This window comes from Nomia melanderi, chromosome 1, assembly GCF_051020985.1.
Source record: "Nomia melanderi isolate GNS246 chromosome 1, iyNomMela1, whole genome shotgun sequence".
In the NCBI taxonomy this organism is placed as follows: domain Eukaryota; kingdom Metazoa; phylum Arthropoda; class Insecta; order Hymenoptera; family Halictidae; genus Nomia; species Nomia melanderi.
In genome coordinates this window covers 21594171-21620291 of record NC_134999.1, presented here as the reverse complement: position 1 = coordinate 21620291, position 26121 = coordinate 21594171, and the positions used below count along the sequence as shown (strand labels likewise).

The 26121-nt window shown below is 54.4% G+C and overlaps 1 protein-coding gene across 2 annotated transcripts in view; it reads left to right on the top strand.

Moving 5' to 3' along the window:
- orb2 (cytoplasmic polyadenylation element-binding protein orb2) overlaps positions 1-26121 on the top strand; it is a 51592-nt gene that overhangs the window by 13660 nt on the left and 11811 nt on the right. For both annotated transcript variants that reach the window (XM_076369447.1, XM_076369440.1), the window contains exons 3-8: positions 12197-12247; positions 18206-18493; positions 18615-18727; positions 18851-19243; positions 19405-19515; positions 19608-21005. In XM_076369447.1, the coding sequence (XP_076225562.1) occupies positions 12197-12247; positions 18206-18493; positions 18615-18727; positions 18851-19243; positions 19405-19515; positions 19608-19724 (1073 nt within the window). In that variant the 3' untranslated portion in view covers positions 19725-21005. The remainder of the gene's footprint in view (positions 1-12196; positions 12248-18205; positions 18494-18614; positions 18728-18850; positions 19244-19404; positions 19516-19607; positions 21006-26121) is intronic.

The window sequence follows — 26121 nt, the reverse complement described above, 5'->3', positions numbered from 1 at the left end:
ACGAAACGAGACGAAACGGAACGAAACGAAACGGAACGAAACGGAACGCAGCGGAGCAGAGCTGCTCGAACGTGGAACGCGAGAAGAGGAAGGAGCTACGATGCATCGGCCTGCCCCGCGTATCGCTACAGCTGTTTCGGTAGTCAGCTGGTCGCTCGTACACGCGCGCGCGCGCGTACTCGTCTCCTCGACACTCGGGACGTTTGCTCGGCGCACGCCTGGCTGTCCGAGCTCGGGCTCGAGGGGCAAAGTCGCACGCGTTCCTCGCATTTACGATTCGGCTCCGATCGGAACGGATCCTCGTCCTCTTCCACGAAAGACCGAGACGCCACACGGCTCGTAGAAATGCAAATAGGAGGAGTTTTCCGCGGGCTCGCCGCTACGGTGCGCCCGTTATCCATTATGCATGGGCCTAACACGAGTCGCAGGCCGGAATATATTTACGCTTCGGCACGGCCGGAACCAGAAGTTGATTCGCCAGACGAAAAGCAGTACACTCGCGAGATAAGGAGGCGCGGAGCGGCGGAGAGCCGACGACGAGGATGACAGCGACGCGTCGGAGAGATCTACGGACGAGCGCAAGGCGCATCGCGCACTACCTTCTAAATATAGGACCGTTCCTAGTCTTTACTTCCGCTTATTTTAAGCGAAGGGTCGATCGTTTTACCCGAACAACGTTTCGCGCGAACGCCGCGCAGTGGGGTATTCGCCCGATCCGCCCGGCCAAACTTCCAGACAGGTTTATATCGTCTTCTTACGAGAGAACGTCCCAATCGTGTATACCTGTAACGATCAATCGATTAGCATGTACACGATACTTGTTACAGTTGTTCCGCTGTATTAAAATTTCCGAAGAAAACTGTGCTCGAGAGACTGCCGGGACGCGTCTTGATCTACGAGAAAATCATTTTCGAAGTAGTGCGACCTTAACAGATATCGACGATGCATTAGCTATGTTGGAATGTGGATGTTTACATAACGACTCGTGGTAAAAAGGTCATGGAACTGGAATATTAAAGGCGCGGTATGCACTCGGTTGACAAGCTTCGACACCGAAGAACCATTCGTGGATTTCCAAAGCATATGGCACTTCGGGACAGCTCGGCGGTTTTCGAGTTCTCCGAGAACAAACAAATGATCGGGAGATTGTTTCGGCTACCCGAAACAGTAAAAATGTTACAGTTGAGAGAGAATTTATCGAACGGGCTTCTGGCCGGCCAGATCGAGCAAATGCCCTACTGTGCGTCGTGCGTCGTGCGTCGTGCGTCCGACGAACGAGCGATTAGTATTACGGAACGCGTTACGACATAACCGGGCGCGAAGCAAGGACGCCTCACCGTTCGAGAAAGCGCGTACGCGCGATAACGGCGGAGGGCCGCGCGTTGGGCTGGATTCAGAATTCTAGTGGCACTTGGCCAAAAACTCAACTTTTCTGTATCGATGTCCGACCTCGGAAACGAAGAAATCAATGAGATTCGATTCGTCTTTCATCTCGGTTTGTTTTCCGTGATAAGCCAGATTATTTTCCACTACGAAGCGGTAGTTGCCACTAAAGTTGTCGCGCTTGAGGTATCAACAAGGTAATTAGGAATGTATGAAGATTCGGAAAGTTTCGACGAGGAATAAGTTTCTAGTTCCAAAAGGTCCTAGGATAGAACGAATCGAACTACGAAATGGAATTTCCTTTGGAATATTATGGGAGAATGGGTTGCACCTCGAGCCACCTCCGTCCACCGTCTCTATTTGGTCCAGCTGGACAAGGTATCGTCAGTCGTTGAAAGTTGCGGGAAAACGGTGATTCGACGGTGCAAACTATTTTGGTAAGAACACGACGCGTTATCGTTGAAGGATTCGACTGTATCGAGGCGAGCGTGGGTGTCGGTCTTTTCCGCGATTCGAAATTCGAGCGCGCGGCTGTCGCCGGAGTCGCCGGTGTCGCCGGTGTCGCCGCGACTCGATTCACCGTGCCAGCTGCCGTTCGGTTCCCTCGGGTTCGAGTCACGCCTCGCGTCTCCCATCTCCAGCGAAACGCTTATCGCGTATCGCGACTGCATCGGACGGGGAAGTGAAACGCCGTCGCAATCCGTACCCACAGATTCGCGTGTCCGTATCTTTCGTTCGTTATATAATTGTATAATCGAGGCCAGAAATCGTCGGGGTTTCTCCGCCTCGCGCCGCCTCGCGTCGCCTCGCGGTCGCTTCGGAAAACTCCGAGGTTTCGCGATCGCGAAAAACCACCGATCGACTCGCACGGCCGGTGATTGCGTAACGGGTGTGCGTCGGACGAGTCGCCGCAAATCGCGAGAGAGCGACACCGAGGACGGATACGTCGCGACCATTGCTAATCGAACGGCCGGAACCTTGGACGTCGATTAATCCGTCGCGAATCGAATCCCCAATGCCGTCCGTCGAACGGATCGCGCGCGTTCGCCGATTTTCCCCTCGAGATCTCGGTAAGCGAGTCGAGGATCGTCGATCGATCTCTCGCGGTGTCGTGTTGCGACGAGTCGAGAGCGAGGAGTCGCGCGTGCGCGTGCTCGCCGTTTGCGACAGACTCGCGAGCCAACAGCCTTGAGCGTATCATCGAGTTCCTCGACGTCGTGTCGTTGCGTAGTCCCGTATCGTTGCGATACCGCATTTTTGTCGTTTCACCGCTTCTGGCGAGGCGTGGCGTGTTCCCGTCGCGACGGGCCTCGACGCGACGCGGGCTCTGACGAAATCGTCAAACGCCAGACGCTTCGTAGAAAGATCATTTTTTCTTTTTCCAGCGTTGCGCTACTTTACCGTTTGTACCGGCACTGGTACCGCGGAACGAACGTTCAACCAAATTTCCCAAGACTGAACCGTGTCTTGCCTGTAGTCGAGTAACTTGATTCGAAAGTCTCGCAACTCGGCCAAAATATAGCTTAGATTTTTGTTTGTTGGAAGGGTTGCCTTGACGGTGCTTGTTCGTACCACGTCGAACATTTTTATCCTTTTTCTCTGGAATCACCAGTTTTTCCGGGGATTTTGAAATTTGATGAAATGAAAATTCGTTCTGCGCCGAGCATCTCTGGCTGTGCGCGCTACGACGCGTACATGCGTGCGTAGCCTGTTTCGTCTTCCCTCGCTCCTCGCTCCTCTCTCCCGGCTTCGCTCTTTCTTGCCTTCCTCCCCCTCTCGCTCAGTCTCTCTCTCTCTCTCTCTCTCTTTATTTCTCTCTTTCTCCGTCCGCCGTCCGTTTATCTCGGAGCAACTTCTCCTCGCTCGGCCGTTTCAACGCGCACCCCACTCGACCCCATGGCAACCGCGAACCCACGAACCGAGGAGACCACCACTCGAGCCAAAGCTCGTATGGCGGAACGAGCCCGTATCGCGGAGCTTGCGAGACCGCTGAGACTGCCGAACGCGCCGAAACGCGCGTCGGGAGTCCTTATCGCGTCTCCACGAGGAAAGCGGTCAACGCCATGGGTCTGCTCGGCGAGCGCTCGACCGGCGAGATCGTCGCCGCGTTCGAAGTCGAAAGCTGGAAGGCTCGAAAACTCGGGAGAACTGGAAAACTCGTGAAATCTGTAACGCCGTAACGGTGTGGCGGTGCAGCGCGACGAGCCGGGCTCGTCGCGCGTCGCCGAACGTTGCTGGATGTGTCGTTCGACGTCGTTCGACGTCGTTCGACGTCGCTCGGGGCCGAACGAAACCGAGCCGTGGCGAGCCGCGCCTCTCCTCGCCTCCGGCACCCGTTGCCCCCTACCTACCCGTGGCGTCCCCCACTCGGCGAACATTTCCTCCCACGCCTGGGGGCCGAGGACCATCGCGGAGCGGCCATTCCTCGAGCGAACTTCGTGCAGCGAGCATCGCATTCCGTGTTCGCGCAACGCGCAACGCGCAATCGCACTCGCAACCGCAACCGTGACCGTAATCGCGATCGTAACCACGCCTTTTTTCGAAAACAAACAGTGACCGCGCTTGTGCTCGCTCAAACTCCGGGGTACCGCCGTCGTCCGCGGTATTCGAGCATCCAAAGTCCACCGTCGAGCGGCCGAAGAAACGCGAAACGCGGAGCGCGAACCACGGGACGACCGGAAAGGGCAATCCGTTCGATCGCGAGTGTGCGCTTAATCTCCCGAGAACGACGACGAATCCCGTTTCGCGTTACAGCGTTCCCGAGTTCTCGGCCGTGACGGCCGCGCGCGCGGCCAGCCGACTCTACGAAAATTGTGACAACGCGTACCGTGTACCGTGCACCGTGAACCGTGCACCGTGAACCGTGAACCGTGAACCGTGTTGCGAGCCAAACAACCAGCGGCGAAGGAGGTGGAAAAGGAAGAAGCGGTGGGAGGAGGTGAAAAAGGTGAAGAAGGCGAAGAAGGCGAACGAGGCGAACGAGAAGGAGACGGAGCAACGAGAAAGCGGAATCGAGAAAAGGACGGGGATCGCCTACGGCTCCAGCGACGGCGACGATCGCTCGGAATCGAAAGTTGCCGCAGTGGATCGACGACGGTGCGCGGTGTACCGCGATTTCCGTGCAGAAACGAGTTTCGCGCAGACGTGGTCGAGAAACGGTACACCGTGGTCGGGTTGTCGCGGATCGCGCGGCGCTCTTATCCGTATGTGTATCGTCGCGCGTGAACTCGGAACTTCGAATGCTGTGATCGCTATTTCCGTCTCTGCCGCCACCGCCGCCGCCACCGCCGCCGCTGCCGCCACCGCCACCGCCACCGCCACCGCCGCCGCCGTCGCCACCGCCACCGCGTCACGGCGAGCAGAACGTTTCGGTTTCGGTCTCGGTTTCGGTTTCGGTGCCGCGCGCGGTGCGCCGACTGTGTCGAGCGTCGAAAGGTGAGGTTCCCAGTGCGCGAGTGTCAGCGCGAGTGTAGATCGATCGGCCGCGAAGACGGCGGACGGGTACGCGCGAGAACGAGTTTGCGAGGAGGAACGTCGAGCTCGGGAAAGCACCGTTCGCCGGCGCACCGCGGCCGCCACCGATCCGGTCGAGCTCCGTCCACCGAGCAGGGCGCACGGTGTTGCCGACTGCTGCTGTCGCGAGAAGATCGCCCGGTGGGAACATGTTTCGAGCTTACGGTGCTGCGCCGGCCGAGACACCTTCGGCCGCTGACATCTACCCGTGGCCGTTCCCCAACAAAGGTGCCGTCTCGCGATCCTCGCCATCCTTCTCGTCCGCCTACGAACCGCGCGCGCACTCGCGAGCCGAACCGGCAACCACCGTTTCCTCGAATTTCGAGCTAACCGCGAGCCGGTGTGACGCAATCGGCCGCGGCCGGGCCGTTTTCGGCTCGAGCCGCGGCCGAGACCGACCGACCGGGACCACCGGGCACAGGCGCTAGCGAACCAAAGGGGAAAGGGCAGCCGATACGCGGCTGGAAAGATGGACGCGTAGGTCTCGTTGGTTAGGTCTTGCTTCGACGAACGGACGAATAGATGCTCGGATGGATACGTACGCGTATACGTGTATAGGCAGGGAGAGTGGGAGTGGGACCGAGGGAGAGAGAAAGACGGAGCGAGAGACGGAGAGAGCCGGCGCGTGTCCTGCCACGTGATCGCGCCCCGCGTCGCGTCCTCCGCGCTCGCAACCGTACTCGCGTCATCGGATGCGAGAAAAATCGACGCTACGATTAGACCATGATCGCCACTCGCGCGACTCGACGACCGTAATCGGGCCGAAACTCGGAGAAAGCGTCGCGACGCCGACGCGACGCGAGGACGGCGAACGATCGCAGGTAGCCGCGAGGAGGACGGAAGCGGCCGCTCGGCCGAGTCTGCGAATTCTCGCGAACGAGGAGCCCTTTAAAGTTTAAAAGGTCCCTTTGACGCTGCTGCGCGCACGCGCACGCGCACGTGGCGTGCCTGTTCTACGCTCGAAAGGGACCGATTTCGGCCGGTGTTGCGGCCGGTGTCGACTCCGGTGTCGACTCCGGTGTCGCGAGCGGCTCTCGGCCGAACGGTTTCCGCCGTTCGCGACGAGATCGAGATTCGCGCGCGACAAACGCGTCCCGAGGGAGAAGAGAGGTTCGATCGGCGACGCGGATATCTCCGATCGAACGGAATCGCGAGAGACGCGGACCGCGTCGCGTATCTCTACGATCGATAACGTTCCTACGTCGTCCGTTCGTCTTGCCGTGGTCGCGTTGCTCGTTCGACGATCGGCGATGGTACTCGTTTCGTTCGCGTCGATCGGTCCGTCGCGCGATGCGGCCGAACGGCCGTTTCCTCGACGAAACTCGACAAATTCGAAGGGAATAGTAACAGAGAATGCTTCTTTCAGTAGACTGAACATGTACTTTACGCGCGTCGAACGCGAGTAAATCGAGTAGTAGGACGGACAACATTCGGATAAATGTTGTGCCAGTCAAGAAACGGAATTGGTTTGCAGACAATAACGCGAATTACGTGAAATCGGATCTACATGCTTCGGAGAGTATTTTCCATTGTTGAAGATCTCTAGAAACATATTGAACAATGACTAGCAGGTGCAAGTATAAATAGCTGGGAAACCCGGAATGTCTGTAGAGCGGTAATCGAATCTCTGAGCTCTCTGAACCGTAGTTATAATTGCCAAGCTAGCACTTTCGTTCGGCGAATAGTCGATTTTTCGGGTTGCCGCGATGGACGGCGATAGAGAAAACCACAGAAGAGCGACCGCTTCGACGCGTTCGAGGAGTTTCGACGTTCGCGGAGCGTCCCGTCTCAAAGTTTCAAGTACACCGATGACGCGTCGTAGTCAGCGACTAGCGTCTGACGTAATAGAGGAAATGGTTTGTTTCGTTTCGTTTCGTTTCGTTGCGTAAACGGCTCTCTCGACGAATGCGCGAGGCTCGTGCTTGAGAGCGAATCGAACATTTCGGCGGATAATGTCCCCGCGAGACGAGTCGACGAGGGAAAATCTGGTTCTCCCGCGATCGAGCACTTCGGTTAGTCTTCCCGATCAACTTCTCGGTCGACTCCTCGTCGAACGTACGCGCGTATGTACGTATTTACGTATGTAGATGGCTCGCGTCCGTTATCTCCGTGTTTCTCCGATTTAACGGCGACGTTGCGCAAGCTCCGATGCGCGATTACGTAACCCGCGCGTTTAACGCATACGAGATGCGAGATGCGACCGAGCGGCGACGAGGCGATACGCGGCTCGTAGATTCCGACGTTACGACTTTCGACGCGAAGGCCGACTTTGGCGTGCGCTCAATTTCGCTTTGTACTTTCCTCGCGACGTACCGTCTCGGGAGGTTCGTCGAGTCGTCTCCGAATCGCTTCCGCTGCGAATGAGAATCCGATCGTAGGTAATCGTAATCGTTATCGTTATCGTTATCGCGATCGCGCGATACCGCGTTTCCATCTTTCCCCGTTCGTCTCTCGGATCGCGCTCCTATCGACCTTCGATGCGCCGCGACGATAAAGCGCTCGGACGGATACTGTCGGCGTCGATCGAGTTTCTCCGCCGAGACGACCGAGAATCCGGACTACGTCCGACGTTCCTCCGATGAAACGCGCAAATTTCGCTAACTCGATTTTTGGGAGGGGCGTTTACCTCGCAAACGCGGTAAAAAATTCTATTCGCGATTAATCAAAGTAGCAGCACCGATCACGCTTGTAGGTGGTTGTATATAACTGTTGTTCGGTATCGAAAACATGTAAAAGCGATAAGGTTGCAACGAATAATTTTAGATTCTAATCTTTTCGAGGCTGCCTTCTTCACAGCTGCGTAGTCGCGTTGATAATTAACAAATATGAACGAAAGTCGTGCCACGCCGTGCCAGAAACGTTTCGTCAACTATGCGTATAGTTTTCCTATGGTTTTCACGAAAAGGGAGTTTTTATCGCATTTGGGTGGCAAATGCCCCATAGTGCGCCGATGGGAAAGAGAGACGCCGAGAGGAACGTCGGGCGGTAGGCGCGAAGGCGCGAATGCGCGAACGTCGAGGAGATTCTCCGCGATGGAAATTTCCGTATCGCGCGGTGCGCGACCATTTTTCCGCTAACGCTCGAGACGGAGAAGGGGCTGCGATGGGGTTGCGATGGGGTTACGAGGTGCATCGTCGTCTCGAACGGTGCTAGAACCGTGTCTCGGCGTTGGTCAGGGAGGAAAGAAAGAGAGAGTCGGGACGAGCCGTAGACGAGCAGGTACGGGCTACGCATGTCAACTAGAGGGCATTCAACTATCGATCGCATAGTTCGAGCCACCCTCTACCGAGCCGGATCCGTCCTTCTTCCGCTTCTCCCTTTCCTCGTCGTCTCTCTCTTTCCCGTTCCCTACATCGCCCCCCATCGCTCTCTCCCCCCCCCTCTCTCTGTCTCTCTCTGACTTCGTAAACTTTCGTTGCACCGCGATTCCGTTTTTCCTCCGTTTGATCTTCGTCGACGTTGAAACCGAAGGAATCGTCACCGCGACCGCGAAACGACAGGTTCCGCGGAGACGCGACTGGAGGCGGGTCCAGTGCGACAGCCGCCCCTGTTAGTCGGCCGATACGTCGATAATCGACGATTACGGATGTCCAGTGACGTCAGTATCCGGGCGATTTGCCACGTTGCTGCGTTGCTGCGTCGCTGCGTCGGCCGGTTCGCAGGGACGCAGGGACGCGGAGGCGGCCGGGCGAGCACGCGCGTGCGAGATGCAACGCTACCGATAGTATCGACGCGCCTCGACTTCCCCATGATGAATCCTGTGCCGTTCTTACTCCCCCTTTCCGTGCGACCCTCGCCTCATCCGTGATCGCCGGCTTTTCCACGCGTGCATTCATCGACGCGAAAGCCAGACGGGAGGAGAGCCGCCTCGACCGCGACAGCTCCGCAAAGTCGGCGAATCGCGAATGTTCAGCGACTCCGTGGGATATCGGTTTCGTGCCGTTCGCTCGCGTTCGGTTCGAGCCCCTTCCGAGGCGATCGTGGACGGATGCCAGTGCGTTTCGTCGACGATAGGCCGCGAGTACCGGGGCCATTTAAATTTAGCACGTCTCTCGGACTCTTCGAGCGTAGAACGCCGCGAATCGTCCGAATCGCCCGCATCGCAGCCGAGTCGGGCCGAGCCGAGCCGAGACGAGACGAGACGAGACGAGACGAGTCGGATAACGATCGCCTAGCGTCGATCCGCCGGCTGGCGACGTGCCATCGCTATTGGGATTCAAATTTTCACCGAGACCGTGGTCGAACCGCGTTGTATGTTAATTCGAGACGAAACCGTTCGGGAGACACTGCCGCGTCCTTTCCTTCCTCGTTTCCTTCCTCGTCTCCTTCGTCGCTGCGCCGCCTTGCTGCTCGTCCGTCGCTTAACGCGCGCAAAACGTGGGAAGCCTATTGTCGGACGACTCTACGCTCGCTAACGGTTAGACGCGCGTGCTCGTACGATATATCCGGTCGACCGAGTTTCGCGGTGGGAAACCCGCGAGATACGAAATCGCGCAACGCGAGCGTCGCGTCCTTTCGATTTCGTTTCCGTGTCCGTCGCCGTTTCGATCCCCCGCTTCGTCGCGTCGGTGTTATTCGTCGACTCTCGCGACTATCTAGCCGCTCGCCTCGCTCGCCTCGCTCGCCTAGCGAGGACGGGAATAGAAACGTAACCGGGTGCAGAGACCGTTGGCGTCCTAACCGTGCGATACCCCTTTTACTCTTAGAAAACATTAGACTCGGAGTCGCGGCGGGATTCGCTCCGCGGTCGAGGAGAGCCGCGCGAGGACCGCGAAACGGCGATTCGACGAACGATCCGCGAGTTCGCGAAACTCGCGTAATTTTAACGCGACCCATATTCCGCGGGCTCTTCCCGAATCGATTCGCTCGGCCGTTCGCGACCGCTAAAAATATTCCTCGCGAACGCGCGACGTTTATTTCGGCCGAGTCGAAGCATCTTTGCGTTTTACACTTGAACTTGTTCGGCGCCTCCGATTTTTCCTTCTGGCTTCTCCGTACTCGCCTCTGCTCCGTTCCCCGCGCGCTCTTTGGTCTAGTCGGTTCGTTTTCGTTCTTTCTTTGTCCTCCTCCTTGCCGCTTTAATCGGTTCGCGCATCCTCTCGAAGACTGAAGCGCCGTGCGCCGTCGAAACTATTCTCGGCGGAGAATCCGTGGCCGATCGATCCTTTCTTTTCCCCCGAGCAGCTTTCATCGACGATTCGACGCGCATCTCCAGCTTCGATTTTATTCGAGCAGGTTTCGAGAACGCCTCGGAGAACGAACCGGGTCTCGCGTTCGTTCGGTCCGCGGCACGAGCCGTCGCGTTCGTACGAGCGTACCGAGCTACGGCGCGACCTTCCCCTAGGAATTGCCGCGACATTTCTCCCCGGAGCGGGAAGGGATTCGGGGAAAGAATCGAGGAAAGTTTCGAGAAAATCGCGCCGCTTCTGGCACGACGTCGTTCGAGGTAATCGGAGCGGAGGAAGCGCTCGTCCGACGAACGGCGGACCTTGCCCGTAGACTAACCCACTTGCCGTATTTCCAGAACTGGCTCTATTCTTATCTCGGCGTTCCTCCGTCGAAAAGAACGGTTCGACTAACCTTTGCTCGCCGGGTTTATCGACAACCGACCGGGAGCGTCGAATTCGAGCCGACGCGGTTCGATTCCGATTGATTTTCCGGTCGCCAACCTATGCACAGCTCGCGTAGAACCTATCTACAACGAAGCGTCGATTGTTTTCGCGACGATGCGCGGCTCCTCCGCGCTTCGAGACGACGTCCCGTGACCAGCCGCGACGCGGCTTCCAATATACCGATTCGCGGTCGCGACGCGTATCGCGCATTGTCCGTGCGTAACGGAGCTAAATGGGTTAATATGCACATCCGTACCGTTGGCTGCGTTATGTCACCGATGCCAACCCAATTGAATGCGCAGTGTCGCGTACCGGGTGTCTCGAGTCTTTCGAGCGAGCGACATTTTCAGACCCGGAAAACCGAGCGAGACCGGCGGAGGCCGAGGGAAACCGAGGAAAGCCGGAGAGGCGATGCGTGTCGCAACGCGCGCGTTGAAAAACCCGAGCGGACCGGAATTCGACGGTCCGAAGCGGCGAGACGGGAAAAAACTCGATCGAATGGGATCCAACGCTTTCGACTCGTATTCCTCGGCGAGAAGTAATGGCTCTGCGATTCGTACGCGGTGTTTTCTACTATTCCACGGTTCCCGGGGTTCCGTTGGAAAGCAAGTTTAAACGTAGCGTGACTCCTCGGGCACACTTTCGCGAGGTCGGGTCCGAGTGGGACGACGAACGCGGTCGCGCGGCCGCTCGGAAGCGCGACAGTCGCCAAACTTCTCGGCGAAGCGATACCTTTTTCATTTTTTATGGGTCGTTTCGTCGCGTGCTCGATACGGCGCGCCGAAACGTTAGCGCCTGTAATAAATGTCAACACCGCTGCGGCCAACCGAAAGGTTAACTCTCTTCGTCATCGAGGAATCGTTAAGTCGAATTTTTATCGTTCCGGTCGAGTCGTTTCGATCCACGATCCGCGATCCACGATTCCGTATAGCCCGACCGAAACCGCGTCGCGGAAACTCGCGGAAAGCGAATCAAGGGCACTCGGTGAAAGCGAGCTTTTCGAAACGGTGACTTCACGAAGCGAGCTCGTACGGCGAAAAGTCGAACGTCGCCGATCCCGCGAATCGACTTTTCGCGCGAACACGGATTCAGCTATTTTCGAGAATTTTCGTCTCGACGAACACCGGTACGCGTTACTTTCTCTTCTCGAGCGGATACCGTATGTTTCCCGAGAAAGTAATATTTTGCTAGAATCCGTTCTAGTTTAGGTCTGTTTCCTCCGTGTCGTCTAACATTGCAGAGTTTCTTGAGACGTTACACGATGGATTAATGGGGCTTAAAGCGCAGAGCTTTTTCTCGGGACGCGAGTGGACGCGCGCCGCGCGGTCGCCGATCGACCCGCCTTCCACCGACTCGATTCCTCTGCGCTGAAACGTATACTTTATCGAAACCGTGAAACCACGTTTGACCCACATATCCGATATCGGGCTTTCGAGCCGATACTTGCGACACCGCGCAACGCGATCTCAGGGAACGGCACGCGAGCCGGCGGTCCGTTCTTTTTCGTTTCTAATTTCTATTCCGAAGCTTCTCCGGCTGCACGCCTCGCGAACCGCGGCAGCGTCGTGACGAGAAATTCGGAAATTTCAAAGCGAACGAGATTACGCGATTCGCCGCGTCGCCTCCCCTCCCCTGTCGCTCCGCCGCGCGAAACGCATTTTAATCGAATCGTTACCTCTCTGTTTCAGGATACATATGCAATGCCAGCAGCACGCTACAGTCTCTCGCACAGCTACACGGTGAGTAAGACCTGCTCGTTCGTTGGATCCATTCCACCTCTGTCCGATCCCCTTTGTTCGCGGTCTATTTCCTAAATCGCGTACGTTAACGTAACCGTCCGAGCAACGGGACGGCCCGAGACGAGACGAGACGAGACGAGACGAGACGTGTCGGGGCGCTTTTGGACCGAGTTCTCCGTTGACAAAACTTTCTATCGGAAGCCAATTTCGTGCAAAGAATTGGGTCGGATACGCGTTTAAAACCTCTCGCGATTTACGAGTTGGCTAACCGCTCGAGCGGACTCGCGTTCGAAGACGAGTTCGATTGCGAAACTCGTAAACGAGTCCCGTTCCGCGTGGAATGTTACGCGTCCGTTCGAGTAACAGTCTTTCGTTTAATGGGACAAAATCGGAAAGCTCAACTTTATCGGACGCGATGTTTTCCGTGCGAAAACATTCGAAAAACCCCATAGATTACAATTCTACGTGTACATGTGAAACGTTGCTGACTATTTTTCACGGATTCTTCAGGTATTTCCGTGAAACCGTTAAGAACAGTTAGTCGGTAGACAATCGACGACAGCAATGGAGTATTTTACAATATTATCGGAATCGATGCAGCTTCGTATTCTCGATAAAAAAGTATTAGGGTACTGACGCGAAGTATAAATCAGTTCGAAAGTCCGGAGTTTTTTCCCGAACTCCCATATACACCAAACACTGTGAATCGGTGCGAACGAGCTTAGCGCGCCTCCGCTAACGATACGGGGAATCGTTTGACCTTTTCGGTTCCGTCGATACGGGAACTGTTGTCGATGCGGTTTGCTACGCTCGTTTCCGTTTCTCGACCGAGCTCCCCGTTTCGTCGCTGACGATGCGAATGTTGGCTCGAGTCGATGCGATTAGGTGGGAGCGGATCTCGGTACAATTTTTACTCGGGGTGTAGGGGAGAACCTGGTCCTTTCTCGTCGAAAAAGGTCTCGGATTGGTCGTTGTTCGGTATCGGAACCGGTGTCGGAGGATACTCGTGTCCTCTAATTCGCGCGACGATCGGATGTCGCGTGGAAACGGAAGAAAGTTTTCGACGCGAAGTCCAAGTTCCAGTTACAGCGCACTATGCTTCGCAATTTCGAGCGGACTCTGAATCGTATCGAAGCCAAGGCGCAAGGTTTTCCTTGTCCCACATTCCTAGCATCCTTGGCAAAGTTTCGCGATGATATTCTCCGTTTCCAGAATGAGCGTAATCGTCCTCGGCGCGAACCGCGTGCTCCGACAGGACCATTTTATCCGATTGTCCGTTTCGCCCCGTATTTCTGACTTCGATAACTCGGCGGTAATAGGCGATATTCGAGCGATCGAGTCCTCGCGGCCAATCCGCGGAGGAGATCGATCGGGTTCTCGATAGAATCTCGACTCGTTCGAGAGAGCGATCGCGCGCGTCCCTGGCTTCGTTCTCGTTTGTCTTCGGTTCTCCGATTCCGCCGGTAACCTCAACGCGCTTTCGATCCGTCGTATCGAAGGATAGCCGGCCAGTGCGGTCGGGAAGCAAACTCTATTCTCGTAATTCGATCGCTTCCGATCGATACACGCCGCGCGATAACGGTGCACCGTTCCGTTTCGTGCCGAGGTAAACTACGACGATCGTAACCGGCGAGCAGGCAGTTTTGTTTCGTTCGTTCCGATTCGAGACGCGACGAGACCACGTCGAAAGTAAGTACTTAGGCGAGACGCCTCGCGATTCAGGTTGCGCAACACTTCTGAAAGGTCAGGAGTGCACCGCGCCGGCGATATCCTCTCTTTCGAGCGTGTTCGTCGCGTCGACATTGATTCGACGGGTATGGAATTTCGATGGGTCGCGTTCCTCGAACGATTACGACCGCGATCGAGACGCTCGGTTAATCGGCGCGTTTCAGGATCCGTTTGCCCGGTGCACGGTGCGGTCGATCCGATTTCGTGGCTCGCGTCGAAATTGTCCACCGCGTAAACGCAAGCTCGACTCCCTGCTAGCTCCTTCTTCTTTGATTCTTTTATTCCTTTGTTCCGCTCTCCTCTTTCCGTTGGCGCTCCACGCGATCGGTGAGCCGCGTCACTGTTTTCGTGGTCTTCCTCCTCTGTCGGTGGTCGGATCGTGACCCGTGGATACGAAGGGTCGAGAGGGCGAGGAAAGCGAGACGCGCGAAACGCGCGAAGCGGAAGTTGGAGTGGCGGAGTGGCAGCTCGTCGAGGTCGGCGAGACGAGAACGCGGGAGGGCCACCGTAGACGCGCTGCCACTCGAGACGCGCGCTCGTTAATTCGCGGGATTTTCTAAGTCGTTGATAATCCCATAATTACGAATTTTTATGATTCGCGCGACGACCGAGCGAAAGAGCGGCGCGAAATCGACGCGGCCGGATAGAGTTTCGGCGGGGCCGAGGAGAATGCCGAGCGATAAATGAAAAATGCAAAATGGGAAAAGGGGAGTGTTTTAATCGTTGCTTTTCACCGTGTACTTTTATCGCCGTCGGCTAGACCAGGCTCAGCGGCGCGATTCGAATTCTCCGTGGAAAGAGTAACTGGATCTCGCGAGCCCTATCTGGAACGAAACCGACCAATGGAACGAGGAGAACGGATAAATCGTTGCAGGGAATTCGAGGGGGCGCGCAGGGCAGGAAGACCGTCATGAGAGAAGAATAGCCGGCATCGTCCATGAGACAACGTTCGTTATATTCCCTCGACAATGGCCGATTATCGCGATAAACCCTCTTCTCCCTACGTAACCGGCTTTTCCCTTTTACGCTTCAAATTGGATTAGATGACGCGCTTTTGTGCGCCACCGTCTCGCCTCGCCTCGTCTCGTCCCGTCTCGTCTCGTCTGGCCGTACGCACCGCGCTTCGCGCCACGTGGCCCGTTTCCACCTCCGTCGGGTTCCTCGGAATGTCGCTGATTTTCGCGTTCCCCGTCGTCGTCGTCCCTAGGACTCTCCGCTGGAAACGCGAAGCGACACGGTGAAACCGAAACGATCCATAGCCGACGGGTTCGCGCGATTCCGCGTCGACGTCGCGCCCGGAAACGTGTGCAACTGGAAGGTGCAAGCGTTGCACCGGCGTCGAAGCGCTACGAAATCGCCAAGAGAGCGGGGTGGCGTGCGGGACGAGCCGATGGTTGGAAAGGGGCATTAACCTCGATTCGCTACCGCGAGCGCGAGCGCGAGCGCGAACGCGAGCGCGAACGCGAGCTCGTTTTTCCTTCCGTCTACACGGATTCCAGCGGTTCGAACGTTTCGTCGCACGTATCCGTGACACACGACTCGTGTTCCGCCACGAAACTTGGCGAACGGTGCACGGTCGAGTACGAAAATGTACTCGCGACAGCCTATTTATCCCATCGGTCGGGCGTCGCTCGCCGATACGTCCACACCTCTCTCCATCGACGACCCGTATCGGTTACCCTTTCGATTCGAATCGCTCGTGCGCGTCGAATAAAACGTTACGTTCGGTTGATAAATTGGTCGCCCGGTCTGTTCGAGCGACTTATTCGCGCGGCGCGTTTTCGAGGAAGAACGGGAGAGAGCAACGATACCGAAAGAGCGCGATAGTCGGCGAGACAGGAACCGGCACGAAACGAAACGGAACGAAACGAAACGAGCGTGCACGGGCCAGAGCTACCTGTAATATTGATCCGTGCGGGATCCCAGCAGCGAACAGCGCGATCGGCGCGCTTCGAAAGGGTGTTTCGTTGACATTGCCCCGTCCTCGAACATCGAACGCGCAAACGAAAACTTTCCGTTTTCGGGTAGTTGTTCGATCTCCTCTTTCTTCCTCGCTTCTCTCCGGTTTCCCTTTTTTTCGGTGAAACCCGACGAGGGGTCGCCGACGACCGAGGGAGGGTATCACCGCTCGAGGGAGTCGCTGAACCAACCACGGTGTCCCTTGGGTTACCTGCGATCGATTCCGAGGGGGACGAAGTCCGGCTGTGGCGGTGCCGCCTCGCGCCGCCTCGCGCCACGCGTGGTCGCGCTCGCGATGCTCGTGCACGAGCCCGGAAAACTCGCCAATTAAGCGAGCTGTCCGCCTCGGCTTTCTTTTCGAGCCGTTTCCCTCGTAAATGTTCGAGGTTCCAGTTTTCTTGGAAATATCTCGAACCTTTGACCCGCTCGACCGCTTCGCCTCCATCGACCAGCCGTCGATGGAACCCTTCGACTTGCTCGCGATAATGGACCCCGATAACATCCGACCAAGGAATACGCGTCCTCCGAACTCTGGATTTTTCATGGAGTTTTTTCAACCTCTCCAACTTGGAGCCAACTCTCCCGAACCTCGAACTTATTATCGTGCCGAAAGTACGACGAAATCGTTAAACACCGGGCATTTTGTAGCTTGCTTGGCGTTACAAACTTTCCACGGATATTCCTTCTACGATAATAGGACAAGTAGGAAAGCGGTGCAACACTGCAGAAAGAAAAAAATGGTTTTTCCAAGGAATGCCCAGCGTTTTCTCTACGACTTCGCGAGAGAGCGCGTCGGCAGAGGTCGAGCTGGCGGCGGTCGGCGGAGGCGATTCACCGGGATGACGCGTCAACGCAACGACAAACCTTCCCGATCGACCTATCTGCCCGCATCGCGTCCCTCGTCCCCGATGCCCCTCTTCCGAACTAATCCGAACGCTATTTCTTTCCACGCTGTGTAGATACACCGTACGCGCTCGACCCTCCGCTCGACGAATTTTAACCTCGACGCGTAACGGAATCGCGCGGCGGACCGTGTCGCTCGCGAGAAGGAAAGAGAGAGAGAGATGCTTGAACAAAAATAGCCGAAACCGAGAAAACGCGGCTCGAAAACTCAAAGACGAACCAACGCGAAGGTGGAAAACTTGTCGAAACACGCAATTGTATTCGTAAAGAGAGAGAGACAGAGAGAGAGAGAGAGAGAAGAAAGGCATTGAGGAAGGGAGAGAAGCTTAGCCCGAATTCGATCGAAACTCACGCGGGGGTTGTCGAATGATTAACGAGGAAGGAGAAGGACGACGAGACCCTGGGCCCTAAAACCTTCGAATCGATACGAGCGCGATGTCGACTGCCGTCTGCCAGTCACCCTCCGCGTCCATGAAACTTTACGCGTACACCGAGACCCGATCGACGCGATTTCGTCTCCGCGTGCGCGACGATTGCTCGCATCCGATACACGCACGGATGAATCATTGTTTCGTTCCCGGCCTAAAAATAGGCATCGCGACTTTCGATCGAAATCCCGACAAAAATAACCTCGACTCCGTCGAACCCGAGTAATCGATAACGCCGCGCTACTCCTCTACCGGGGACTGGAAAAATCGTACGGGTGGAGGGCATCTCGGCGCTGTACGTTCGTTTTCGTGCTGCGCGAAATTCTCTTGAAATTTATCCTCGAAACGCTCGAAAAGCTACCTATGCGCACTCGCGTTCGTGTTCGTTCGTCGGAACTAGAAAAGGATGAGGATCGAGCACAATCGTGTTCGATTGTTTCGTGAACGCGGCGACGATCGCTTCCTCCCGCAACCGTTGTTTCCGAGCATTTGTCGTTTTCTGTTTTCCCTTAACGATACTTTAACGAAAAACGCAAACGGTCCGATTTCCGCGATTATCCTCTCCGTCGTTTCGCGCGAATTTCCCAGGTTTCTTGCTCCCTCGCCGCGTCGAACGTGCAAATTCACCGAGAATGGCGACGTTCGTGAGAAGAGCGAGGTTTCCCGTTAGAAGAAGATACAGTGAGTTCGATGGCGTGGTCGGGTGTCACGGAAATTTCGTTCGCCCGACCTCGCGGCAGTTTTATTCGGCCCCGACTCGGACCAAACCGCGTTTCCTCCGTGTTGTTGAGCGCGGCGACCAAAGATCGTCGTACTCTCGAACGACCGGTTACGTCGTCGGACCGGATAAAATCGAAATGTTATCGTCGTTCGTCGGAGGAACGAACCTCGGACGAGAGAGAGACTGGAAACTAAAGCGAAAATGTTTGTTTCGTTGCAGGCAAATCACCGTTCTTCCCTAGTCTCGACGAGCAGACCGGAACTCTGCTGGAGGATCCGAACGCCTCGAGCCAGCTGGACGGCGTCGGAGTCGGCGTCGGAGTGAGCGTCGGTGTCGGCGTGGGCGTCGGTGTCGGAGTCGGAGTCGGGAGCGGGATAACCGGCTCCCAGGCTGCACCGCCGCTTTCATCGCCGAGTCGCAGCAGTCCTCACAGTCAGGGTAGCGAGACGGGAGAACGGTTTTCTAGAAAAGTATTTGTTGGTGGATTACCGCCGGACATCGACGAAGGTACGGGCTCTCGGCGCTTGTCGGTGCACCCATCTATCGGTGGATGGACGGGAACCGAAATGTTTGTAAACCGGCTACTCGGTTCCCTCGTCGTTTATCTCGTCTTCTTCTCCTTCCACAGAAGAGATCAAGGCCAGCTTTCGTCGTTTCGGATCGCTGGTGGTCGATTGGCCGCATAAGGCGGAGAGTAAATCCTACTTTCCACCGAAGGGGTACGCCTTCCTGCTTTTCCAGGTACGCGCGAATCCCGGTCGTTACCGATCGACCGATCGGGGGCATTTTTTGCCCTCTCTATCTTTCCTTCCCTCCCGTCTTTTTCTTCGCATCGTTTCCGTCACGCGTCGTTTCCAATCGCAGGACGAAGCTTCCGTGCAGCAGCTGATCGACGCGTGCATCCAAGACGAGGAGAAGTTGTACCTGTGCGTCAGCTCGCCGACCACCAAGGACAAACCCGTACAGATCAGACCGTGGCGACTGAGCGACGCGGACTTCGTTTTGGACGCCTCGATGCCGCTCGACCCGCGGAAAACGGTATTCGTCGGTGGCGTGCCGCGACCGTTGAAAGCCGTCGAGCTGGCCATGATCATGGACAGGCTGTACGGCGGCGTCTGTTACGCCGGCATAGACACGGATCCCGAGCTGAAATATCCGAAAGGAGCCGGCAGGGTCGCCTTCAGTAATCAGCAAAGCTACATAGCTGCCATATCGGCCAGATTCGTTCAGTTGCAGCACGGTGACATAGACAAAAGGGTGAGTCAGACGCAGCTACGCGCTCCCCATTCCCATTCCTATCCCCTTTCCCATCTCCATCTATCCCCGTCCCCGTTCGCACCGTTCAATTCTTTATCCCTGTCCCCGCGACGATCGTTTGCCTGGAATCGTTGATTTCTCATTTTTCTCGTCCGATTAAGGTCGAAGTGAAACCGTACGTTCTGGACGATCAAATGTGCGACGAATGTCAGGGGCAACGCTGCGGAGGCAAGTTCGCGCCGTTCTTCTGCGCCAACGTTACCTGTTTGCAGGTAAGCGTATTCCCGTTCGATTGATCTTCGACTGTTCGGCACGCTTCGCGACCACGAGAGAATTACAAACGCGCTGTTTTCCTCTGTTGCAGTACTATTGCGAACATTGCTGGGCAACGATTCATTCTCGACCGGGTCGAGAGTTCCACAAACCGCTGGTGAAGGAGGGTGCGGATCGGCCTCGAGCCGTGCCTTACCGCTGGTGTTAACCCCAGCTGCGTTGTCCCTAATTATCTCGCAACCCTAGCTAATTAACTACCACTCGTACGAATTCCCCCATTCCTCATCCTTATTCCCGCGAGACCCACTACCCACCACTACATCCCACCAACGCGTCAACCGAACTCAACTTAATCCGCCTCGCCTCGCCTCGCCTCGCCTCGCCGCGCCTCGCCGTATACCACACCTTTACCTTGCCCTTATCCCGCCTCACCTCGCCGCACCTCACCGCATCTTAGCTGAGCTCGCATCACCACACTTTACCTCGCATCGCCTCGCCTCGCCTCGCCTCGCCTCGCCAAACCCCGTTGACCCGCCGTACAGAGAGCTTCACCTCCCCGTCACTCGCTTATCCATCGAAATACAATCCGAAACCACTGTTTCTATTACCATCCACTCGATCGTTGGCACTAGCAATATTCTACTACTAGCACTATTATTGCCGATATTATTACTACCCTATTGCTACTACCACGACCACGATCACGGTTACACTATTCTACCACGACAAGTTATTTCTGCTCTCCACCGCTACTTGGACACATTTACCGGTTCCTCGACGAAGATATCCAACCGCTGTTCGTTTCTCGGCAGCCGATCCTCTCGATATCGCGCCGATCTACGGCCGCGGAGAACGATTCAAAGACGAGAAGCGTCCATCGACGCGAGAAACAGGAGTAGAGCCAGGGGGCGAACGATACGCGAAAAGAAGACGCGATCGACGACAGAGAGGAACGCGCGACCGCGACAAACGTTGCGCGCGTCCACGTGGAACGGTGAAGTTACATCGATCGTTCGTATCCCTTACTTGTTAGTCGTAGAGAAAGCGTTTCGTCGGCGGACATCGTTTTCCCCGATTCTCACCGACCGTTCGTTTCTTTTATTCAAGCGACTCGGTAAGGAACACAGTCCGACGTACCTTCGGCTGAGATCTCTTTAGACAAGCCACCGACCGAGGCGACCAGCGGTTTTCTTCCTTTTTCCCTCCGATCGTTGACCGCTCTCTCTTCGACTTTTGATCGGCGCAAATCGAAAGGAAACAATCACGAACGAGAAAATCATCATTGCCGCTAATCATCATCGCCGCTATCATCGCTACCATCTCCACTATTACCACCTCCACCACTATCACCGCCACCACCGTCAGCACCACCAGCACACCACCAACGTCACGGTACCGGACGAGGACGTCTCTCCTGCTCGTCGATCGTCGTGTCGGCTTTTCAAAGGACGATCGCTAGAAAACGGAAGGACGGAAGAAAATGAAAATGGTAAGAAAATATAGCGTGTACCTGATTCGAGATGACGTCGCGAGGTTTAAGATCGATGTACAAATTTGTGCGAACAGGGAGAGCGAGAGAGAGAGAGTGAGAGAGTGAGAGAGTAAGAGTGAGAGTGAGAGAGACAGAAAGAGAGAGTCGCCGAGTCGTCGAGGCGAGCGTCGGTAGGAAAGCGGAAATAAAGCGATGGACGAATAGAGACGCAAAATCGGAGGACGCACCATTCGCGAATCAACGTTGAATGGTAAATGAGTAACGTTCACGCTTCAAACCACTGTGTTTTAGATAATTCTCTGTATCACACAGTCTGTAGTTTTTAAAGACTTATCGAATATGTTTATAGGTGCGTTGTATGTATACAGTGTGTACGTACGTGCGTGCGCGCGTGCGTGCGCACGCGTGTATGTGTGCGTGTATGTATGAGCGCACTCGCATGTATATATACATATATACGTATACGTATATGTATACATGTATATAAATACGCGTTTTTCGCCTGGATAACGCGACTCGCGCTCGTAAACGGAATATTCCAAAGGCGAACGTGATTTTTTACCCTTGAACTGAATCGGGTAACAAGCATAGCAAAAATTGGGGGAAAAACGAGGAGAACAGTGGTAATGGAAACCGCGAGAGCGAGTGAAGAGGCGAAAAAGGTGATAAATGCATGGAGCCAGTACAAAAGATACGGAGGGAGCGAATGTGGCAGTGGGGTGGAAGTGAAACCGAAAGATAGAGAGAGAGAGAGAGAGAGAGCGAGAACGAGAACGTCGTGGTCTAGGAATGGAAATAGGATAACGAAGCCTACGAAGAATAGGTGATTGAGAAAAGTTGATAGTCAAATTCGCTTAGCGCACGATCGCGGCCAGTCGTACCCAACTCTCTGCCAATACTTCGAAGCCGGTGCAAGCGACCTTTTCCAGAATCATCATTCTGAGGGGAGAGGAATCGAAAACTTGGGCCTCGGTCTCGCGTCGTTTCGAGACGATACGCTGCTCGTTTTCGGACAAAGAAGGAGAGTACAAATCGCGAAGGTCGCGTCGTATCCACGAATTCTAGAAAAACGCGATCAGCGAGAACGAGCGATTACGGATCATGGGGGTGAGAAAATGTTTTCGTTCTCGAACGTTCGAGCATTAGAGAAACGGCGGTACTCTTTGAAGAAGGGGGGGAGGGGGAGGGACGGTGCGCATATCTCTCGCGGAAGTATGCCTGGAACGCTGTTAGCCTCCGCGTACCGCGAAAAACGTGGTCTTCGAGGGAGAACGATCACCTCGACGATGCGAGGCGAAACAGCGACGATCGTGTTCGTAGCTAATTTTAGTCTTGATACGTCCTATAGATAATTGGAAACGCGTGCGACCTGTAAAATTCTTTTTACGCGAGAACCTTAGATTCATAGTACATCGCATGAATCCCTCCTGTGTACATACCAATTTCTTCTCGATACGATACGATGCGAGACGGTATACCGCGATCGAATCCGTTCTGCTCCGTTTCGATCCGATCCGATCCGGTCCGGTCTGATCGGAGTCGAACCGATTCGATCCACGCGAAGCAACTCCGATCGAGTACACGGTTTCTTCGTAATAACGAATCTCTTCGCTCGGCATATATAATCAAACGCAGTGATGCAATCGACGTAGTTTAAAATAAATCTCCTCTTGACCGAGACACGCGTAATCGCGTAATCGCTTCTAATTTTTGAAAGAGAGAAGGAGAGGAAGAAAAAGTGAGAGAGAGAGAGAGAGAGAGTGAGAGAGTGAGAGAGAGAGAAAGGGAGAAAAAGACAGAGTTCGAGTCAGAGACAAGATCGTTTAACCAGGAATCGTTCGATTCCGAACGACGCGCTGGTTTCCGGGGAACGGCGAAACTACTCGTTTCGATTGATCGTTGAAGTTTTATCGAGCAACGCGAGTGACAGGCAACACGGCACTGGTAAACATTGCTGCGCGTTCCGCTTAATAGATGGACGCGTTCCTTACGTAGCATCATCATCGCTCGAAACCATGTAAACTCGTAGATTAACCTCGCACGACGAGTATTCGTTAACGACACACTCCCACGTGTACGACATACGAAACACACACACACACACACACACACACTTACACACTTAAACACGCACGCACGCTGCTAGAAAATACACTTGGATCGATGAATACCCACCTATAAGAATCGATAGAAATGGCGAACGCGAATCAACCGATACGTTGTGGACGTCTGATAACGAGAAATCGACAAACAAAAGTAATCTACGCATCTATATATATACATATACATATATTTATATATATATACACATATATTTATTTTTTTGGTACTGTTTTTTGTATATATTTGTCGCCGTAGATTAGGTGACGTCTAGGCACCGCACGAGGTACGAGCTGTGCGCTCGAAAGAAACGGAGAACGAAACACTCGAGAACCTGAGAACCGATATATTGTATACGCATATACATATGTATCTACATATATATATATCTATATTTGTTTATATATGCATATATATGTATGTATGTATGTATATATATATATATATATAGAACGAGAGAGAAGAACCGCGTGAAAAATGATCCTCCGTCCCTTCGTTCGTACGAATTCGTGCCGGTACTCGCGAGCGGTTTCACGGGATAGACGGGACAGACGAGAATGGAGAGCAGAGCGCGCAGTTCGGTAACGTTGCGAGACATCGGTGGAACGATCGACGACGAGCACGTCGATGGGTGTTTAGCGAGCAAACGCGAAAGGTGCTCCTCGAGTGCATTTTACGGTTTCCACTCGCCCATCACCGCCGGTCGAGCATTGGCAGAGATCGATGGTACGCGCAGGCGTACGCGCGTCGAGGACAGAAACTTGGTCGCGTCGTTTAACGAAACAGGAGGAACCGGTGGTACGAACCGTGGATGACGCACGCCTAGAGACGCCCAAAGTCTGAAAACTACGCGGACTCTAGAAATACACGTTCTGTATATACACATATACATACATATGCATCAGATACTTGCGCATGCACGTACAGGTACACGTACACGTACACGTACACGTACACGTATACATTATAAACTATTAGAGGATAGAACAACATACCGAATTTTTGTATTCGTTGCTGTAATAATATTCTAAATAGCGTTGAATCTTTTCTTGCACGCTCGCGGCCGACGGAGGAGGAACGACCACCGACGGAGGGTGAGGGAGAACGAAAGGCGAGCGTGCGAGAATAGAAAAGATCGATCTCGTCGAGGGAATACAAAGGGGGAGAAGAGCGTTAGTTAGCGTAATTTTTCGACCGAATTCGAAGCGTCTCTCCCGCGGGCGAACGAGATTCTCGATCGCGCTGTTCGCGCGGATAGGAAAGGGAATACTTACCGATTCGAAGATCCGAGGAATTCGGCCGGTTTCGTTGGCCAAAAATTTCCTTTTCGCGAACAAGCACGGTCTCGCGTTCGCGATTGCGAAACGGAACGGAATGAAATCGGAAACGTATCGGTAACGCGTGCAATCTCGTTCGCGCCGGAACAGGTTTCTCCCCACCGATAGATCGATACGCGTATTTGTAGCGAAACTTAACTAGGTACCAATTCACCTAAATCAATTGATAATTAAAGATAAAATATATATTTACATACGTACGCGTATGTATGGATAGAAAAATAGTACTGTTCGAAAACTTGGAGAAAGACGAGTACTTGGACGGGGGAAGAGATCGACATTTTTCTAGGCAAATTTTTCTAACGTCGAAAAATCGAGAAGTCGAGAAATCGAGCCCGAATCGCGGAGCGTCTCTGAATCCTGTCCGCTTTAGAATCCTAAGCGCGCACGCGTGACTTTCCTTTTCCTTCTCTTTCTTTTTTCTTCGTTCCTTTATCTTCTCCTCGCGACTCTCGAGGTGCGCGTGTCGGGACGCGGAAACGCATTGGGAAACGGCAGGCGGACGAACGCGCTCGGGTTCGACGCGTACGCTCGCGGCAGCCAGCACGCAAACACGCAACCACGTACGCACACGCATACGATAGGAAATTAGGGGAAAAACGACGGAGGGCCAGGAGTATGTGCTTTCACGCGTCGTTCGAAGATTATCCGCGAATCGGTTGCCGCTTTCTATGTTCTTCGCGCTTCTACGACGACGACGACGACCAACGATTTCCGTGCGTTCCTTTCGCTCGTCGCGCTTGAGCCGAATTCGGACTCGCGTTTCTTTAGTTAATTTCAGCGGATCAACGTATGCCCGGCTACGATGCGTGAAATTCGTTCGCTTAGATCAATTGGTAGATTACTTTCGATGAATTATGTAGCTGTAACTTGTAATTTCGAATGTACGAGGGGGAAAACGATCGGAGGCGCCGCGCGTCTTCGGTAGCTAGTCGGTAAACGGTGGAGAGAGCTCGACGAAACTAAGAGTTTGGTCGCTAGCAGGTTGTTCACTAGTAAATTGCGCTCGCGCGCTCGAAATCGAACGTTTCCGTGGACGAATGAAGTCGCTTCGTGCGGACATATCACTTGGAACTTTGAATTCGAACGCGAGAGTCGCACGCGCGAGCGGTTCGCCGCTCTTCCGAATCGAGGAGGAATCCCTTCGAAGGGAAGTCGGCGGCCGCGCGCGCGCACTCGCGCGAGACACGAGTCCCGTCGTCGTAGTTGCACGAATATCCCGATCTCGATGTCTCGCGTACATGGTTCGCGATCGGAACGGGACGAGATCGAAACGCCGCGAATGATCGCGACTCTCGTCGCGGTCGCGCGGCGATACTTTATACGTACGAAGACGCGCGTCTCCGCGAACGTCGTTCGCGAACGACGTAAAGCAAAATGAACGATAACGATTCAAATAATAACTACAACAACAATTATTATAATTATAATTACAGTTATAACTATAATAATAATAATAACAATAATGATAATTATAATGATAAGAGGAAGGAAAAGGAGACGAGGGAGAACGACGACAACAATAATTATTATTATTATAATAATGATAACTATGACGGCGAGCACGTTGGTTCGGACCACGCGTCCGACAGAGTTGTCGTTTGCTATCGTTAGTGACAAAGGTAAAAAAAAAAAAACAAAATAACAAATAATACGTTAGATATGATTCTTCGCAT